Raw genomic sequence first — 22,421 nt, 5'->3', positions numbered from 1 at the left:
ATCATCATCATAGGCAGTGAAACATGGGTTCATCACTTTGAACCAGAAACAGAACGGCAACAGATGAAATAGTGCCACACCAACTCTCCTTCGAAGAAAACTTTCATAGACACACCATCAGCTGGTAAACTCATGGTGATGGTCTTCTGGGACTCTGAGGGGCTGATTCTGTTTGATGTCCCCCCTAATGGTGCAATGATCAACTCTGAAGTGTATTGTGCTACCTACCCTCATGAAATTGAAGAAATGACTTCAGAATGTTCATCACTACAAAAATGCAAACAAACTTCTCCATCTCCCTAACAATGCAAGGCCTCACACAAGCCTGTGCACCCAAGAGGAGCTCACAAAACTTTTCCTTCCCCAACCACCCTACAGCCCAGATCTTGCACCTTCCAACTTCCAACTGTCTGGCCCAAAGAAGGATGCAGCCCTTGGCAAACAGTACATGGATGGTGAAAAGGTTATAATGCAACAAGGTCTCGGGTCTGACGCCAATGAGAAGAGTGGTACCATGCAGGCATACAGGCCTTCCCAGTAAGATTGCATAAGGCCTTCCCAGTAAGATGGCATAAGGCTGTCACATTGAATGGAGGTTATGTTGAAAAACAGGGTTTTTTAGCAGAAAGAATGGGGAAAAATATCACATATTGGAATCCTGAATAAAACCAACCTGCTTTCAGAAATACCTCTCATAATAATGTTAGTACTTCATACAGTTAGTCTACTGATTGATACAGGATGAACTCAGGCATAGAATGAAGCCAGACTTAGCAAGTGAGATACTGTGAAGGTTTCTAGAACAGTCAAATGAGTGATACAGCCTATGTATAGATATATGGATTGTATGTAAGAATTCATGATTATGCTCAAGATTTTTTTATGTCTGTGTGCAATTGAATAAACGCTGTTTCTAATTTTCCAAATGCTGCAAGCAGTTCATCTCAGTTTAGTATGAAGAATGCTCAATGGTCCAGTTTTGTTGCTCCTGCCCTACATGTGTGCTTCTGGTGAAGTCAGTCTTTCAGTTTTGTTTGGCTGCACGTTGATATAACCCTAATCATCAAAATCATATTACTAACAACTGAGGAATGGAAAGTCAACAATATTACAGAATTACACATGAGTTCATCAGTTACTTCCTGTAAATGAAGAAGTTATTAAAATGATAAGTGGGATAATATATATGACTGAACAAAGTATGAAATTCAAATTCACCACAAAGATACTCAACTGTGCTGTCCATCATTGCGGCCACAGAGACTGTTGAAGCCTAATCCCCGTTGGCCACTCAAAGGACTTGTAACTGTGAAGCTGTCATTGATGCAGTAATATGGTGTTGTTTGTAAAGGCTCTCTGATTGGTAAAGTTGGTGGAGCTATGCGAAATTCATCAAAGTCCAACCTAAAATAACAACAAAAAATATATTACTAAAATAATTCAGACTTCATTATGTTTTATTCAGTGACGTGCTTCACAATGATAACAACCTGAATAGTATTAACACAAGATGGAGTAAATTTTCATGCACGGATACCTATATGAATTTAGAGAACTTGCTAGGAAAGAAAATGGAAATAAAAAAAAAAAGACTATGTTTGGTATAGCATTCACAATAACAATATGTTTGTTTGTGTGGCCATCTTCCACAGCAGCTGTTAACATCTGTTATCATAGGTCAAGACAGATAATCTATAATAACAGACAATAACAATAGTTTAAAATGACTTGCAGTAATGAAATGAATTCCCTGATAGCTTGATTTTCACTGCCTCAAAACACAGAGTGGTGTTTTAAATTTCCTTCTTTTTTGTAATTATAGGTAGTGCTTCAATTAAGTAGCCAGAGATCATTAATCCATGAAAACGTATTACTAATGTCTTGTCTTGTATTGCAAATATTGATTCTCTATCTTCAATAATTAATTAAGGACTCTTATGAATTAGAAAATCTTATTTTGCATTTTTTCAAGCATTATACATTGCACAGTTGAAGTTTCTTGCAATGTCATCCTTGCATAAAACTTCTTATTTTACAGGTAGTGTCAAATCAGGTTAAACTCTCGAGCTTCAGAATCCTTCACCATCTTTGTCACGAACAACAGAATTTTATGGCTGTTGTTGTGGTGACCATTTACATCTCAGAGATGGATGGTGATTGGCTGGCATATGTCATCATTATATCATGCTGCTAGACATTGTGTCCACATTTGCACTGGAGGTGCCAGTCCTCTCATAGGAATATAAACAATGCAGCACATTTCACTATGGTACTTCAACTAGCAAAACGGATGGGGTTCTGGAAAGAAGAAGTATAAAACCTATCTTCAGACCACCTTAGAAGAGAGAGGAGATGCTGCACCCAGTTAAGGACAGTCTCAGTCTTGGGGTCCCTGAAATTTATAAGATTCCTTGAAAGTGCACTAGCAGCTACATCAGACAGTGTATCAGTATCATAAATAATCACTGTCAAGAACACCAAAGGCCATTAAAAATTGAGAACTTGAGAAATCAGATGGCAGGCATCGGCAGTGCTGATATTTTGCAAATGATTCTGTGAAGCAGATTTATGTCACCACTCACAGGCTAGAAGGTATGACCCAGCAGACACTGTATACAAATGTGAAGTAATCAGGGCAGCACAGGACACCAACCTGCTGTGAAGAACTCATACATTGCATTTACAACAGCACCCAGTGACCCATCTGGGGGCCAAAGCAGGCTGAGGAAAGCTGATGTTGTAACTATCAAAGAGTGATCCAATTGTCCCCTCCAGAGGAACTATGTCAGAGGTGTAGAGAAAAGACATATAAACAAGCAAGCCCAGAAGCTCAAATCAGACAGTCGCGTCACCATTCTGTCTGTGTCTAGAACCAGAGAGAATAATGATTGTTTAAGCTGCAGGCCAACCACAATGACCTTCTTACAATGGATATAGGTGGCCAACCAGCCCACTGAAGCTACCTCCAACCTCTGCTGCATGGACAAGTCATTACTGTGGTGTGGCACATCGCACAAGGGGCAAGAGGGCTGCTAGCCTCTGCTTTCTGGATGGCATCATCTGGCAGACTAAGCTATTGTCCGCAAGGGTGATGCCGCAATGTGAACTCACAGCCTGCCAGGTGCAGAGCTGTCTGTGGGCACTGAATGAGCTGCCCTGGGTGGATGGACAGAACTGCTAAGGCTCATTGCAATGATGGTGGTCAGCCGCTTCCCTTCAGTGCTCTACATGGGGTCAACAAGTCGTGCTTGAGGAAGCAGTCAGCCATGTTCCAGGCCACAGGCACAGTTAACACACATGGCGGCCACTTAGCCGTGGCATGACTAGGAGCCCTACATCCGCAAGGCTGGGTGACTGATCACTGACACTGCAGGTCCTGGCACTGGCATGGTGTGCAGCACTGTCACCGAATCACCAGAAGATCATTGTGTTCCTTTGACATAATAAAGGCAATGTGTTTCTCTGCGTGCTTCAGCGTGAGTCATCCCTGTCTCCCAAACAATACCGTTCAGTCGTTCTAACATATTACAATCCCTGAGCTCAGAGAGTTATAACAACATTTTGCCATGTTGGATCAAGTAATCACAAGAAGCATTGTGAAATTTGATGGAACAAATTTCCGTTTATGGAAATTTCAGATTTGTTTGACACCTATGGTGTTTGGGATGTGGTGGGGGCCAGAGAGCAAAAGCTAAGGATTTGATGACACCTGCTGGAAAACTGTGTGTAAAACACAATGCTTGTGCTACATGTTGAATTTCAATCACAATCAAGTGCCGGCAACTTGAATTTTGATATGCGCACTACTACTCATGAAATGTGGGGGAAATGGTACATGATTCATGAAGAAACATCTGGGTAAATAAAGTTTTATTGATCCACTACTGGTGTCATGGCCTAAAGCCACATTGTCGGGAGCAAGAAATGTCACACATGTACCCATCACTCCTAGTCAAGTATTACTCACTGAATATTGTCTACATTACATGGATGAATGAAGGGTGACAAACATGTGATTCATTAATTTCCTACAAACCAGTGATATTTGGATTATGTAGTTGCAGACCATTGTTTTAAACATGCCTGCATCAGTGTGATGGCAAGGCACCCACTGTTGGGAAGAATAGAAGCGACCCACACAAGGGACTAAAGACAATATTCACTGAATGGTATGTCCTGACTAGGAGCAATAGGTTCACCTACAACCTTTCAACATTGTTGCACCCGATGATGTGGTTTTATACTGTGAAACTGGTTGTGCATCAATAAAACAACAATTTTACCTTCTGTCAGCAGAATTCTTCTTAACATAATGTCTCAATCATGCAAAATTTCCACAAGTTCTGAATGAATGCGACTGATCTGGTGATGCAGCATATCACAAGAGTCATGACATTGTGGGTCAACTCAGATATGTGAATGAATGTGAAACTGTGTTCAAGATGGCCAAGATCCTTGGAAGCCTTATGACAAAATTCCATGCCCTATTATAGCCTGGGACAGTGTTTCTCAGATCAGGAAATAGCTGGAAGTCCAAGAGTGGCTCATTTCTGAAGATTAATGATTGAATGAATGGAGAATGCATCTAATGTCCTGGAAGCAACTTCATCTCAACAGTGGAAGAAAAAGCATACGGGTGCCAAGAAGAAGAACCTAAATCAAGCAAATTTGAAAGGAAAATTTAATTGCTGGACCTGTGGGAAAGAAAGCAATTCATCAATTCCCATTCTAAGAAAAAGCAAAATAGAGGTAATGTATGTGTATTTCTTGTTACTGGCAGTGCATACCACAAAAAAGTTCTGCATGATAAAGTGATTTGTGAGAGTATGCTGCAAGCTGATATAAACAAAGTCTGGATTACTGAGAGCAGGACATCGGCATGTCACTTTCGGTGCAATGGTTCAGTGAAATCCGTGAATGTCAGATCATTGAAATTTCACTTGGATATAACATAAAAGCAAAGGGATTGGATCATTTAAACCAAAGAAATTTGTAAATGGATGCTGGGAAGATGGACGCATTGATGATCTGCTGTACATCCCAAAAACAAGGAATAATTGTTTTATGTCATTATTTGTATAATGAAATATTTTGAGGTGAGCATTGTAGATAAGTTTCTAAACATTTCTCATGATGGATGTAACATTTCCACAGAAATAAAACAAGAAAAAGAGATTTCCAGAATGTTTTTTTGTGTAAAATATACAATGTTATGTGAATATGTCAATCACAAATAACCTCAAAACTTGGCAAAAAAGACTGGTTCATATAAATGTCAAATTGATTGTGAATTGGATCAAAACAAGTCTTTTATCAATGGGATAAACATGCCTGTTGCAGCATCATTCTTTTGTGAACATGTCGATGTGGAAAGGTCCACCATTTGCCTTTTGACGAGAAAATTGAAGTGAGAAATTCAGAAATCAGCAGTCTTGTACAAAGCAATATTCTGGTGTTTGTCATGTCTATTTTTTGAGACAGAAAGCAGATATTCTTCAACATTTCAAGGAATTTGAGGAGGTGATATCAAACAGGCTGTCCAACAGGGTGTATACAGCCCGGGACAACCGAGGAAAATCCGGGAATCTTTTCCATCTGGGAGAAAACCGGAAAAACCACAGGATTTTTTATAATTCTGGAAATTTTTCAGTGTTTTAGTTTTCAATTAAATGTTTGTTATTTTGACTGCTAAGAACTGGTAGCCTAACAAAGAATATTACTGGATCCTGCTACTACCGAATCATACTGCAGCAATAAAACATAAATAAAGTAAAACTTAAGTTGCAAAGGAAATGCGCCATTTACAACAAAACAGACTGCACACAAAAGTGTTTGACAACAGCAAAATGTGTTAAAGGCATTAGGATGAAAGACTATGCAATACTTCATAACAACAAACTGCTTGCGATGAATGTGGTGTCGCAATTGTTTACATTAGCTTAGTTAGAGATGAGGCCAGCAGGCGATGCAGCTAAGTTGTGTATGAACAGCATATTCTCCTGCTTCTGGCTACGTGAATTTTTTTTTCTTTCCTTTATTGAATTTCGATTCAAATCCTGAGGGAAAAGGGGGGGGGGGGGGGCTGGCAGCAGCTTAATATGCCACCCTGCAGCCTACAGAAGAGTTAAAAACATAATAAGAAGATAATAAACAATAAAAACAGGTGATAAAATGGTGACTTTTTAAAAACTGTAACATGGCAAAAAGTTGTGCAAGTGAGAATATAAAAACAAAGGGTTGGTGATGCTGAGTAAAACACATAGTAATTAGACAGACACAATTAAAAAGACAGCAACAGTCTGGTTTTTGTTCGTAAGAGATAAAAAATACACCTAGCATCAGTATGGTGTCTTTGCGCAACACTTAAAAAAGGGGACACGCAACACTGAACACTCACAGTAACACTGCACTATAGAGTAGACACGAAGATGGCACACCACAGCCTAAGGCATAGGGGGGAAGAGGCGGACAGATGAGGGGAAAAAGGGGGGAGGAGAGGAAAAGGCAAAAGGGGGGGGGGGCTGCGATGGAGGGAGAGGACATATAAGAAAGAGCCCCCCCTCTTTCTTATATGTCCCAGGGCGGACGCGAGAAGGAGTGAGGAAGGCAGAGGAGGGGAAAGCAATAGGACTTGGGGGAGAGAATAGAGGCAAAGAGAGGGTTGGGGGGGAAAACCACAAAAACAGGGGGAGAAGAGGGAGCCCAGGACAAGGACTGAGGCAGGGAGGGAGAGGCGAGGATTAGAGTTGATAGGAGGGATAAATGGAGGGAGAGAGGGCATCATCTGGGAGGTCACCTTGGGAAAGGAGATGAAGGGTGTAGAGGTGGAGGTTGGGTGGGACACAACGGTGAGGGCGCGGCAGTGGTCGGGCGTTGGAGAGGAGAGGAGCAACCAGGGGATTGGGGGGGAGGGGGCAAGTCTGGGGGGGGGGGGGGGGGGGGGTAGAGGACTCAGAGATGGGGAAATGGAATCAGGTCATAGAGGATCCACATGACGGGCGGGAGGCGTAAATGGAAGGAGAGGCAAAGTGCATGGTGCTCGAGGGTCTGGAGGGACTTATAGCATTTGGTGGGAGTAGATATCCAGGTGGGACTGGCATAACAGAGGATGAGACGGATCAAGGATTTGTAAGTGTGGAGGATGGTAGAGGGGTTCACCCCCCATGTCTGGCCAGAGAGGAGTTTAAGGGACAGAGGCAGTTGTGGGCTTTGTATTGGATAGAACGGAGATGAGGGACCCAGGTGAGGTGATCGTCAATGGTGAGTCCAAGGTAGGTGAGGGTGGGGGAGAGGCGGACAGGACAGGTGCAAATGGTAAGGGAAAAATCAAAGAGCCGGAAGGAGCAAGTGGTACAACCTATGATGATTGCCTGTGTCTTGGAAGGATTGATTTTTAGGAGCCACTGGTTACACCATGTGGCAAAAAGGTCAAGGTGATTCTGAAGAAGGCATTGGGACAGTGGAAGGGTAAGAGTGAGGGCAAGGAAGGTGGTGTCATCGGCATATTGCAGGAGGTGGACTGGAAAGGGATAGGTTGGAGCATATCTGCTGTGTACAGGAGGTAGAAGAGAGGGGAGAGGACAGAGCTCTGGGGCACACCTGGCAGAGGGATAGAAGGTGTGGGAATCGGTGTTATGGATGGTAACGTAGGAGAGGCAGGCTACTTGAAGTGTGGCTGTTAGCTGTATCAACTGTAGCAAGCAGTCAGATGCTACACGGCAAAATTCTGGCACACAGTGTTTACATTTAGTGATTTTTTCTGTTTCCTCTTTGTTTATGGTTCTCACTTCAAACGAAAATAAAACAGATTTCTGTGGCCACGAGCCACCCATTGAATTAAAACACATTCACATAATTATGGGAGGCTGAAATAATTATTAGTTGCAGTTTTTTGGTTTTATTTTATTTCCAGGTTTTTAACAGTCAAGCATTAATCACCTTGCAGAATGATGAAGTCATTTTCATCAGTTTGTTAAAGAAATTTGGCTGTTATTAATCTTTTCCGCTGAGGCAGTTAGTTTATTTAAAATGAAGTGTTTCTTTCCAGACTATTGGCTAGTTTCAACTGTCAGCCATATTTGAAGTGCACATTTTCATCTTCTGGCACATATGGCATTATGCCATAATAAAGAACCAAACATGAGATAATGCAGTACGGGTACTCCAAGAAACTTTACATCCCGAAAACCACACTGAAAAGCTTAATATCAGGTTGGGGCCTATTTCATTGTGATTCTGGACATACAAATGTACACTTTAAGGACAATTATATATTTTAGTATGGTTAAGAAATTATGATGCTCTTGGAGTATTATCTGATGTCCTATTTCTTTTATGACTTAATGTAAGATCTCTTAATGCTTTAAAAGTATGAACATACAGGCTTCCTACATCATTGCAGCTGCACACACACAGCAATGACTGTTTTCTGGTGGACAATGGCATCTGCTGAAATGAACCTGTTTCTAATAGCTTGTAGGAAAATATTGCAAATGATGGTTTGAAAAGTATCACTTTCAGTGTAAATTTCCTTTTATGCAAGATGAATTATGTTGGGTATGAGAATGTGTGATGAATTTCTTAAATCAAAGAGAGTTTGACTCTCATTTAAAACTTAACACTTTGAGGAGCAGCCACTTAGAAGAATTTTGAGCCCAGAAGACCAGACATTTGTCATTATTTAAAATTTTACTGTCACATTTATGTGATGTATCTTAAAGTGAAAAAAAGGACAAATTTATACATGAAAGCTTAGCTTCTCTGGTGGCTAATTGATCTTGGAGACCAGTATTATATGTGAAAGTGTAGCTTTTCTTGTAGCCACACTTGTGTATTAATTTAAACCATTAACTTTTCCTACTTGTGTGTTTGTGCTACTTAATAGTGATGTTGCTGTTGACTTTTTACATCTTGTGTTCTTTGCTCTAATGCCTGCTTTCATTGGCTGGCAAAATCACATGACATGAGCTATGATTGACCCATTGACCCACAAAAGCACATCACAATCTCAATTTCAATGCTTCAGAAACAAACATGCTGTGTTTGGTGGAATTTTCGAATTTATACTTTTGTAATATGGTTTAAAAAAAAAACACTTGTGGCCATTTACTAATGTGCTGGGACTGATTGATAAGTTTTAGAGTTCCAAAGGAAAATATACTGTCACTAAACATGGAAAAAGTGTATTTTCATACCGGGGAAAGTGTTATTTACCGGGAAATCTGGGAATTTTTTTTCCTTCTCTGCGTATACACCCTGTTAAACAAGAAGATGAAGAGCTATCTCACTGAATGTGGGATAGCACTTGAGATGAAGGCACCATATAATTCTCAACAAAATGGGAATGCAGAAGTGAAAATAGGACCATCATCGAGTCCACAGGTTCATCCTCATTGGGGTGAATGTTTCAAAAATACCATTGGCAGAGACAGTTAACACCACTGTTTGTAAAATGAACTGGACTTCTGTCAAAAATGGAAGCAACATTACTCCATATGAATTATGGACAGGCAGAAAACCAAAAACCTCACATGAAGGCTTTTGCAGAAGCATTCATCCACTTATCTAAATTGTTCCACAAAAAGTTGGATCCAAAGGTAAAGAAAGTGATAATGGCTGGATATCTGGGAGAATCTGGTGTGTACAGATTTGTTGATCCAGAAAACAAGAAAATAAGCTAATCCCACAACGTGAATTTCAATGAGGGAATCCTGATCATCCATAAAACCGTTACAAAGCAGGATTGTGATGATTTACGTCATTCGTAAGCTATTTTGGACACCAATACCAAAAAATCTGAAGGCAAAGATGGAGAACATAGTATCAAGCCACCAGCTGAGGAAGACAGAAAAGTACAAGAAGATAAGGCTCAAGATTCTGAACAACCACTCGAAGATAGGCAGTAGTCTTACAGATTATGTGACAGGAGCCAAACTGAACCTCCTGTCAGATATAATGCGAACTATGTAGACTGTCTTGAACTGAATACTTTTGAATTGGCAATCTTGGGTCCACGACATAAAAACAACACAAAATTCCCACATTCCACTACACTGACATTATCCATAGGAATCGGCCACTTCCCTGCCCCTCCATAGCTCAACCGCAATTGTCGATACCACAAAATAAAAACCAACAACACCCAAAAATTATAATCAGATCGCAACTATACACCACAAAACCAACACCGAAAACAACAGAAACTGGAATTGGACACTTCTGTTGACCTCTATACGTGAATTACAACTGACAATACCAAAACACATTGAGCCATGACACACTGGAATCTTACACTTTCCTTGACCTATATACGTCAACTACAACTGATGACACCACACAGAGCTACGATGACACATTGGAATCAGATGCTCTCCTTGACCCATATGGGTCAAAACCAGCTCACAATACCAATGCATCTACAACTAAAAGAATTGGAATCAGATACTCCCCTTAAGTTACATAAATCAACCACAAGTGATGATACCAAAACATCAAACATCTACATCTGCAATAAACAACAAACCAACAACACATGAAAAACCTCACAAAACATCATAACTCCCAAACAACAGACCCAAAAAAAATGACTACTTACCATGAAAAAATTCTGACACTACACACTAGGTCAGCCATCCCAATCAAACACAGCCACAGCCTCAAACACAGTCCCCCCACACACACACATACACACACAAACAATAAAAACGCAACCCAAAATCTGCCAAGCCCAACCCCGCCCCCGCCCCCCCCCCCCCCCCCAAAACTTCACCCTCCACCCAAAAATAAAAATCAGAGAATAAACAAAACTCGTTCACACACTACCACTCAAAAACAACTGCAACAAAACTGATCTTCTGCAACATAATCATAAAACAAGCAACCCCTCCCCCCTCCCCATACAAAACCAAACCCACCTAAATCCACAAACATTACCAACAACCCCCCCTCCCCCCCCCCCCCCCCCCACCACAACAAAACCCCCTCAACTAACCACCCTCGGCCTGTACATTTTACTAACAGCCCTCAAAAAAATGTCAAAAACGCAATACTCCCCAGGGACACTTTTCCGCCAGCAATACTCATCTAACTGAAATTGCAGGTTAGAAGAGTGCCTCTTACCCCTCCCTATACTGATTTAACCACCCCCCAAAACCCCTGTATTTTATTAGTACACACCCCAGCCTTGTTATTCTTGAACTATAAACTATGATTGACAACTAAAGTATCATAAGCCCTCTTCCCCAACCCCCTATAAGACGAAAAAGCACCTGAAACTAATGTACTCCCCTCTTCTACATGATCTTCAATTAACCCCACCCATTCCCCCTTCATACGCCCCTCAAAAACCCTGAAAACACACCTTGCATACCCAGCCCCTGAAATAATGGCCCCCCACACCCATAAACCAACTTACCCCTTTCATATTTTCTCTTCCCAAACTGCAACTCATCTATCTCGACCACGAACCCCAGCCCACCCAATTTACCCCTATACTTAACATATTCTGAACAAACTTCGCTACAAAAAGAAAACCAATCTAAAACTGACCTCTCACTCACACCAGTCTCATGTGTGCAATAACTGATGGAGGATCTATAACAGAAATAATAAGTAAACAAAACAACCTCTCTCATGGCCAACCAAGACTTCTCGAACCTGGTATCGCATCTAATGGAGTGCCAAAGATTATCCCTCTGGCACCGCCACATGTAACAGTCTGTGGTCCAAGACTCCAGAACTCTGGCCAACCACATATTCTCTTTACAGACACTGCACTTGACTATTTCGGCCAGCAGTCCAAACATCTGCAAAAAATTTATGAGGGACATCATGTCCTCCCCCATTTCAGCATGCAACTGCAAACTGTTAAATTGCACTGTCATATCCATACCTAAAAAAAAGAATCCAAAAAATATATTAAATGCCTTACCGCATGACAAACAGCAAACCAATGACCCCAATCAATACTGCAAAAAAAAAAAAAAAAAAAAAAAAAAGGAGGGAAGTCACTGAAACCAATTTCCATTCTTCAATCACAGTCAATACAAATTAATTCACACTACGACCAACGACCCTCAAATGAACCCAATACACCACATAACACATGGACCATATACACACCACCAGAGGACACCACCAACCGCAACAAGACAACATCTACAAACACAACCACCTCATAAACTAAATTCTGCGCTGTTGTGACGTCACACATCACAACACCCTTACGTCATGAGTCAAAGCTGATGGGTGGGATTGGATGCCTCCATTGACCTGTCAAAATGCTTTGGGAAGTTATGAAGTAAAAAACTAGCATGTGCTCCAGTGTCAGTCCACAAGGTAGGGGTGAAAAGCATAGATAATAATTGGACCAATAACAGTGACTACACTGTACCAAAAGATACATCTGAAGTAATGAGCAGTTATCTTACGAATGTGTGCTGCCCTGTAAACACAGTATCTGTTAAGAATGACACTTGTTCCTCACCTAACACTAAAAATGCAGGTAAGAGGAATGAACCCACTGGTTGTAATAAAAAGCCAGAGGAAGTAATTGACTTAGTTGAATTTTATGAATGGGTAGAAACTTGTAGTTTGTCAGAGGACCAGCAGGTTAATAATTTACATGATTTAGGAATTGAAGCATTGATGAGGGAACCAGGTGAGTAAATTATTGACACTGATTTAATGAGCAAAGAAGCATTAGGTGTTGTGAGAGAAAATGATATTATGCATGTTGTAGATATACCCAAGGATGTTGTTAACAATTTAAGTGATGTTAGTGTCAGTTTCACAACCAATAGGCTCTGTAATCCAGCACCTTGTGAAGAAACATGTGCAGATGATAAATATTATCTGAATAGTAAAACTGACCATGCAAGTAGGCAACCATTTGCAATGAACAAAGGTGAATTATTTCTATATAATATGTGGCTAAATAGTGATGCAATTAGAAATGATAGTAATTTTAGAAAATGTTTCTTAATGTGTGTCAAATTTCATATCCCGATTGGTGGCAAAATACTAAAGATATCATTGTTGAACAACTGAAGGATAAGTACCTTAGTGGTGGTGAAAAATGTTATATTGATGAAAATGTTTGGATTAATGAAATTACCAGTGCAAGTGATAGTGTTAATGAAGTGTATGTTAATGTAATGACAGTAGGTAATAAAGGTGACAGTAATATAGGTAATTGTAATTCAGGAAGTCATTGTTTTAGTGAAATTGAAATGATTTGTTGTATGAATATGTTTAGTCTGAAGAAAGTTATGACATATGCAGTCCATTTATTAGAGTAAAAGTTGGTACCTGGGAAGGCACATGCCTTATATACACAGGGAGTCAAGTATCAGAAATATCTGAAATACTAAGCAAAAAGCTGAAGTGCGAGAATGGCTACATTGAGATACCAGTCATTGGGGAGAAAATAAGAGGTGCTCCAGGAAAACATAGTAAAACAGTCAAAGGTCAAACTTTGTTGTCTTTTACAATTGAGTGAGTCACCTTTACACATGGTTGCCTTGTTATACCAGGACTGAGGACTGTATTCTTGTGATGTTGTGGATTAGAAGTGTAGTTGCAAGATTTGACTGGGGAGGACGAAAACTTATCACAACACCTAATGGGGAGTGTATCTCCACCAAGTTTGTCAGATCAAATACAGTTTTGTGTAACGATAAATTTAATACTATAAATGTTGCTAATGAAAAAAGATATGTTGACAAAGACATACCAGAGCTAGACTTAAGTGAAGTAGATTTCAAAACACTTGTAAACACTAAGGTTTCAGAAGCTAGTGGTCTAAACTGTGGGCAAAAACAGGAACTAGAGTCTTTGTTATGGGAATACAGTGATGTCTTCAACAACAATCCAGGAAAAGTTAGAGGTTACCAATGTACTTTGATAGTGAGACGCCATGATCCAGTTTTCATAAAACTGTATGGTGTGCCCATTGAAAAATTACAGTGGTTGAGAAACAATTACTTAAGATGGAAGTGTGTGGCATTATTGAAAGGCGTGTCAGCACTTATAATAACCTGCTGGTAGTTGGGTCAAAGAGAGATAGGGGAGTGTGAATAGTTCTAGTCTCCAGGCCTTTAAACAAGATCTTATACAGGGAAACAGACCACCCTGAAAACATTGATGAGCTGTTTCAAGGATATAAAATTAATGTCAAGTCTAGACTTAACCTCAGGCTTTCACCAAGTACCTCTGGCACCCTACTCTAGGAAATACACCACTTTTCTATACAATGGTCATTGCTATCAGTATCGCGTAGTCCCTTTCGGATTGAACTCATCGGTAGCGGAGTTCATTAGAGCTTTAGACCATGTGCTTGGGCAGGAACTTGTATCCAAATTAGTGATTTATGTAGATGACATTTTAGTGATTGGACAAGATTGGAATGAGCATGTTGGGCTTTTAAGACAGGTGTGTGAGAAACTTAGAAGAAGAGGAATGACACTAAAACTAGAAAAGTGCAAATTTGCAGTACCTGAGTTAAAATTTTTGGGATATGTCCTAACAGTAAAAGGAATTTTGGCAGATCCAGACAAAATTAAAGCTATCTCAGAGTGTCCTATACCCCATAACATAAAACAACTGAAATCATTTTATGGGCTATGTGGATTCTACATAAAATTTGTAAGTAAACAAAGCTTAAATACACACTATCTAAGCAACTTATTAAAGAAGGATACTGTTTGGATATGGAGTAAAGAATGTCACGACGCTTTTGACAAAATAAAAAAAGAACTGAATAACGAGAAGCTGTTACACAGACCAGATTTTAATTTACCTTTCTCTTTACATACTGACAGTAGTGATTATGGGCTAGGTGCTGAATTATTCCAAGGAAAAGAAGTCAATGGGGAGATAGTCCATTCTATAATTGCATTTGCAAGCAGAATGTTGTTGAAGCATGAAAAAAACTATACAGTCACAGAAAAAGAGTTATTAGCCATACAGTGGTCATTTTCAATATTCAGGACCTATTTACTCGGACATAGGGTAATAGTGTACTATGATCAGAAAGCCTTATGCTATTTACAGGAATGCAAGCTCTATCATGATAGGCTTACAAGATGGGCATTGTATTTACAGCAATTCAATTTTGAAATTAAGTATATTTAAGGCAATGACAACATAGTTGCAGATGCCCTATCATGGCTACCAGTAGAAGGAGCAAAAGGAATTTTATATCAGAATGAAGAAAAACAGCTTAAAATGAGGTATGTTAAAGGGGTCACAGATGAAAAAGTTAATAGATCATTGTGTGATAAAATCAAGAGGAACCAGAACCATTATACAAATTGGAAATTAATAAAGAGCTGTGTAGGGAAAAGGAACTATGAAAAATTAGACAAGTACTATAAGATGTTTAAGGGTACTCTATTTAGGAGAACTGATGAAGACTCAGACAATTGGTATGCTTACCTGAAGATGAAGCTGAGAGGTTAATTAGGTATACACATGAGAGCTATGATCATTGTGGCATTCAGAAATGTATGCAGAAATTACAAGAAAATAATGGCCAAGAAAGCTAGGAGAAAATTGTCAACTTGTGATAAGTGCCAATGAGTCAAAGTAAGTAACAGAAAATCTCAAGGTGAAATCCAAAACATTACTCCTACACAACCTCTAGACTTAGTCGCTGTTGATTCCTATGCACCCCTTCCAAGAAATAGGAGTGGCCACAGCTACATTTTTATCATGGTGGATGTATTTCCTAAACTAATCAAGTTGTATCCTGTCAGAAAAGGTAAAGAGATAGTTACAATAGTAGAAAAAGTGATCTTGTTGGATAATGGTTCACAGTTTTTGTCAAAAGTCTGGAAAGCCTTTATTGATAAATCAGGAATCAAACATGTTCAAATATCTATATATAATCCATTATCAAACCCAGCCGAGAGGTACATGCATGAGATGGGTCATTTACGTCTTACATATTGCAGTCATACACATCCTACATGGTATGACCGTGTACTAGACTTTGAAGATGTCATGAACAGCCTGTAACATACTTCCATAGGATTTTCACCTTATGAAATTATGTTTCATCTAAAACCAGACAACATTATCAATGAACTCGTAGAATTTCCACCATGCACAATGATGACTATGCGTGAATGTGAAACCACAGTCAAAGAAACCATGATAAAACAGGGGGAGATTAGAAAAAGACGACATGATAGCAAGATCAAAGCAACCAAGTTTAAAGTTGGAGATAATGCTTTTGTAAAATCACATGAGAAATCAAGAATGTTAACTTCTGAAATAAATAAATTCTTTGATATCTACACTGATCCATTCAAGATGGTTGAGAATCCATGCCCTAATGCATACCGGTTGGTATATCCTAAATCCAGGAAAGTTCTCGGGCTAAGGAATATTGTTTCATTGGAACTGTATAAACAAAAGGGCAAAAACTATTCTGAAAAAGTTAAAGGGTGACTCAACAAAAGTTTTTCACTGGAAATTACGAAGTGCTGTGTATAAAAATTCACTGATTTTATGATACCATTTTGTATACTTGAAAATGTTTATTATTTCTTTAAAATGTATTTGCTATATGAAGTGTTTGCAATGAATTTTTTTACATGTAATATGCTCATCATGTTAGTTCTTGATATTTCTACATGTCTATTCAATTTGAAAGCTATCTGATAATGTGTGTAATTTTAGCTTTTGTAACATTCTCACATCACAGTTGTTGAGACATCATTTAAAATGTAAACCACTAATCAGTGATAAATCTGTCTCACAACAATTAATAGTTTTTTAATTTTTTTTAATCTTAAAGGCAGAGTCTTAAATACTACACACTTAAGTTATTGAAATGTCCAACTGAACAAGGGGGAGAATCAGTTTAAATAAACAACATGAACTACTGTATATTTGTTTCTCAAACACTGCAAAGCATAAGCAGCAATATTTTTCTAATTTTGATGTATATATATCATCCTAAGACTTTCAAACAACCATGACTCTACCATTGCACTTTTAATGTGAATATGAACCCTTGTAACAGACTGACTGTAGCTTTGCATTTGAAAACAATTTAATTTTTTCTTTATCCTTGGTGTAAGTGTTATAGTCTGCAATAAGACATTTTACACCCAACATGTTAATGCATTTGTATTACAAGTTTATTGAATTTATTTTTACTTATAAGATCCCTTTTGGGCCAGTCCCTCTACCTTTGTAGTATTGCTCAGACAGATCCTGTATACCTCTCCCATTTGATATACATTACCAGACGGATAAATATCCATCCTAACCATGTACTTACATACAAACATTATGTAACCAAAAGGTGATCTCTGTATCTTATTTTTGGCTAACAGGGCATTATATTCAATGAAGTAATACAAACAGCTAAGCTGTAGAAATGGTCTTGCTTCCGTACAAGCTGAAATCAAACCTATTAAGGGAGGTCAGCTAAGTGCATATGGGCAAAGTGGGACATTACTATGAGTAGCGAGTAAAGTGGTCAAAAACAAACCAATAGTCAAAAGTTACAACATTTTAATGGTGTAATGTGATGTGCTATGATGTTATAGACTCATCAAAGTGAAATTTGTAAATCTTCTTTTGTATTTCATTCACCTTAAAATTAACAATTGTATGTTAAACCTAATGTCATGCCAATTGCTATGGGCGGAAAGTTAGCAAAATTCAAAGAAAACAGTTATATTAAAAATTTTAATTTATTTAAAATCATATTCTTGGCAGTTCCATTATTTTGGTTTCAGAATTTTGTTTGCACGTTCATACTTACAAAATTCTTGGGGGACTATTGTAATGGAACTGATAAAAAGAGCCCATTTTGTTATAACTAACTAAAGTTGTTTTGAAAAGCATTTACTTAGTATGATGTTAGGGTGGGTGTTGTAATCAACGCAAATTTGAAAGTGTGCATATTTAAATTATGACTTTTAATATTTCTAAAAATTTGACTTGCGTTAATTATATGTACAAGTTATTATTATTAATGATATGAATATAATAGAAGGAAACATTCCACGTGGGGAAAAAAAATATATATCTAAAAACAAAGATGATGTGACTTACCAAACGAAAGTGCTGGCAGGTCGATAGACACACAAACAAACACAAACATACACACAAAATTCTAGCTTTCGCAACCAACGGTTGCCTCGTCAGGAAAGAGGGAAGGAGAGGGAAAGACGAAAGGATTTGGGTTTTAAGGGAGAGGGTAAGGAGTCATTCCAATCCCGGGAGCGGAAAGACTTACCTTAGGGGGAAAAAAGGACGGGTATACACTCGCACACACACACATATCCATCTACACATATACAGACACAAGCAGACATATACAGAGGCCATTATTATTATTATTATTATAAATATTATTATTATTATTATAAAAATAATATAAAATATAATAAATATTATTATTATTATAAATATTACTACTACGAGAGCAGTTCAATAAGTAATGCAACACATTTTTTTTCTGAAACAGGGGTTGTTTTATTCGGCATTGAAATACACCAGGTTATACCCCAATCTTTTAGCTACACAACACTATTTTTCAACGTAATCTCCATTCAATGCTACGGCCTTATGCCACCTTGAAATGAGGGCCTGTATGCCTGCACGGTACCATTCCACTGGTCGATGTCGGAGCCAACGTCGTACTGCATCAATAACTTCTTCATCATCCGCATAGTGCCTCCCACGGATTGCGTCCTTCATTGGGCCAAACATATGGAAATCCGACAGTGCGAGATCAGGGCTGTAGGGTGCATGAGGAAGAACAGTCCACTGAAGTTTTGTGAGCTCCTCTCGAGTGCGAAGACTTGTGTGAGGTCTTGCGTTGTCATGAAGAAGGAGAAGTTCGTTCAGATTTTTGTGCCTACGAACACGCTGAAGTCGTTTCTTCAATTTCTGAAGAGTAGCACAATACACTTCAGAGTTGATCGTTTGACCATGGGGAAGGACATCGAACAGAATAACCCCTTCAGCGTCCCAGAAGACTGTAACCATGACTTTACCGGCTGAGGGTATGGCTTTAAACTTTTTCTTGGTAGGGGAGTGGGTGTGGCGCCACTCCATTGATTGCCGTTTTGTTTCAGGTTCAAAGTGATGAACCCATGTTTCATCGCCTGTAACAATCTTTGACAAGAAATTGTAACCCTCAGCCACATGACGAGCAAGCAATTCCGCACAGATGGTTCTCCTTTGCTCTTTATGGTGTTCGGTTAGACAATGAGGGACCCAGCGGGAACAAACCTTTGAATATCCCAACTGGTGAACAATTGTGACAGCACTACCACAGAGATGTCAAGTTGAGCACTGAGTTGTTTGATGGTGATCCGTCGATCATCTCGAACGAGTGTGTTCGCACGCTCCGCCATTGCAGGAGTCACAGCTGTGCACAGCCGGCCCGCACGCGGGAGATCAGACAGTCTTGCTTGACCTTGCGGCGATGATGACACACGCTTTGCCCAACGACTCACCATGCTTTTGCCCACTGCCAGATCACCGTAGACATTCTGCAAGCGCCTATGAATATCTGAGATGCCCTGGTTTTCCGCCAAAAGAGACTCGATCACTGCCCGTTGTTTGCAATGCACATCTGTTACAGATGCCATTTTAACAGCTCCGTACAGCACTGCCACCTGTCGGAAGTCAATGAAACTATACGAGATGAAGCGGGAATGTTTGAAAATATTCCACAAGAAATTTCAGTTTTTTTCAACCAAAATTGGCCGAGAAAAAAAATGTGTTGCATTACTTATTGACCTGCCCTCGTATTATTATTATTTCTTTCTTTTCTCAGACGTTGTCTGGTCAAAAATGGACAGTGACACGGACCTTGATCAAGCGTGACTTCCTTTTAACTGTACGGTATATGTTATATTGCAATTAGGAACTTTCGGGTAATTGAACATGTATCAATAATTACGGATTTCTGTAGTTGTATATATAAGTTTGGATGTAGCTGTATTGCATTGATGTTCTGGTGGATATTGTGTGGTATGACTCCTGTAGTTGATAGTATAATTGGTATAATGTCAACTTTATCCTGATGCCACATGTCCTGACTTCCACAGCCAGTTGGAAGTATTTTTCAATTTTTTCTCCTGTTTTCTTTCGTATATTTGTTGTATTTGGTATGGATATTTCGATTAGTTGTGTTAATTTCTTCTTTTTATTGGTGAATATGATGTCAGGTTTGTTATGTGGTGTTGTTTTATCTGTTATAATGGTTCTGTTCCAGTATAATTTGTATTCATTATTCTCCAGTACATTTTGTGGTGCATACCTGTATGTGGGAATGTGTTGTTTTATAAGTTTATGTTGTAAGGCAAGTTGTTGATGTATTATTTTTGCTACATTGTCATGTCTTCTGGGGTATTCTGTATTTGCTAGTATTGTACATCCACTTGTGATGCGATCTACTGTTTCAATTTGTTGTTTGCAAAGTCTGCATTTATCTGTTGTGGTATTGGGATCTTTAATAATATGCTTACTGTAATATCTGGTGTTTATTGTTTGATCCTGTATTGCAATCATGAATCCTTCTGTCTCACTGTATATATTGCTTACTGTAATATCTGGTGTTTATTGTTTGATCCTGTATTGCAATCATGAATCCTTCTGTCTCACTGTATATATTGCCTTTTCTTAGCCATGTGTTGGATGTGTCTTGATCGATGTGTGGCTATGTTAGATGATACAGGTGCTTGCCATGTAGTGTTTTCTTTTTCCAATTTACTTTCTTCGTATCTGTTGATGTTATGTGATCTAAAGGGTTGTAGAAGTGGTTATGAAATTGTAGTGGTGTAGCCGATGTATTTATATGAGTGATTGCTTTGTGTATTTTGCTAGTTTCTGCTCGTTCTAGAAAGAATTTTCTTAAATTGTCTACCTGTCCATAATGTAGGTTTTTTATATCGATAAATCCCCTTCCTCCTTCCTTTCTTCTTAATGTGAATCTTTCAGTTGCTGAATGTATGTGATGTATTCTATATTTGTGGCACTGTGATCGTGTAAGTGTATTGAGTGCTTCTAGGTCTGTGTTACTCCATTTCACTACTCCAAATGAGTAAGTCAATATTGGTATAGCATAAGTATTTATAGCTTTTGTCTTGTTTCTTGCTGTCAATTCTGTTTTCAGTATTTTTGTTAGTCTTTGTCTATATTTTTCTTTTAGTTCTTCTTTAATATTTGTATTATCTATTCCTATTTTTTGTCTGTATCCTAGATATTTATAGGCATCTGTTTTTTCCATCGCTTCTATGCAGTCGCTGTGGTTAGCCAATATGTAATCTTCTTGTTTAGTGTGTTTTCCCTTGACTAAGCTATTTTTCTTACATTTGTCTGTTCCAAAAGCCTATTTTATATCATTGCTGAATACTTCTGTTATCTTTAGTCATTGGTTGAGTTGTTGATTTGTTGCTGCCAGTAGTTTTAGATCATCCATGTATAGCAAATGTGTGATTTTGTGTGGGTATGTTCCAGTAATATTGTATCCATAATTTGTATTATTTAGCATGTTGGATAGTGGGTTCAGAGCAAGGTAGAACCAGAAAGGACTTAATGAGTCTCCTTGGTATATTCCACGCTTAATCTGTATTGGCTGTGATGTGATATTATTTGAATTTGTTTGGATATTAAGTGTGGTTTTCCAATTTTTCATTACTTTGTTTAGGAACTGTATCAATTTAGGATCTACTTTGTATATTTTCAGTATTTGTAGTAACCATGAGTGGGGTACACTATCAAAAACTTTTTGGTAATCAATGTATGCGTAGTGTAGTGACCTTTGTTTAGTTTTAGCTTGATATGTCACCTCTGCATCTATTATCAGTTGCTCTTTACATCCTTGTGCTCCTTTGCAACAGGCTTTTTGTTCTTCATTTATAATTTTGTTCTGTGTTGTATGTGTCATTAATTTCTGTGTAATGACTGAAGTTAATATTTTGTATATTGTTGGTAGGCATGTTATGGGACGATATTTTGCTGGGTTTGCTGTGTCTGCTTGATCTCTAGGTTTCAGATAAGTTATTCCATGTGTAAGTGTATCAGGGAATGTGTATGGGTCTGCAATGTAACTGTTAAATAATTTAGTTAGATGTGAATGTGTTGAGGTGAACTTCTTTAGCCGGAAATTTGCTATTTTATCTTTTCCAGGGGCTTTCCAATTGTGAGTAGAATTAATTGTTTGAGTGACTTCATGTTGCAAAATTATCACTTCAGACATTTATGGTATCATCTTGTAAGTGTCTATTTCTGCTTGTATCCACCGTGCATGCCTGTTATGTTGTACCGGGTTGGACCATATGTTCCTCCAGAAGTGTTCAATGTCTGTTATGTTTGGTGGATTGTCTATTTTAATGTGTGTGTCATCTAATGTCTGGTAAAATTTCTTTTGGTTTGTGTTGACTGTT

At 38.6% G+C, this 22,421-nt stretch overlaps 1 protein-coding gene across 2 annotated transcripts in view; it reads right to left on the bottom strand.

Moving 5' to 3' along the window:
• Window positions 1–22,421, bottom strand: part of LOC126456675 (uncharacterized) — a 186,284-nt gene that overhangs the window by 56,871 nt on the left and 106,992 nt on the right. For both annotated transcript variants that reach the window (XM_050092416.1, XM_050092417.1), the window contains exon 6: window positions 1,235–1,404. In XM_050092416.1, the coding sequence (XP_049948373.1) occupies window positions 1,235–1,404 (170 nt within the window). The remainder of the gene's footprint in view (window positions 1–1,234; window positions 1,405–22,421) is intronic.

Source organism: Schistocerca serialis, chromosome 2 (assembly GCF_023864345.2).
Source record: "Schistocerca serialis cubense isolate TAMUIC-IGC-003099 chromosome 2, iqSchSeri2.2, whole genome shotgun sequence".
Taxonomy (NCBI): domain Eukaryota; kingdom Metazoa; phylum Arthropoda; class Insecta; order Orthoptera; family Acrididae; genus Schistocerca; species Schistocerca serialis.
The sequence above is the reverse complement of the archived record's forward strand: the minus strand, read 5'-3'. Positions and strand labels throughout refer to the sequence as shown.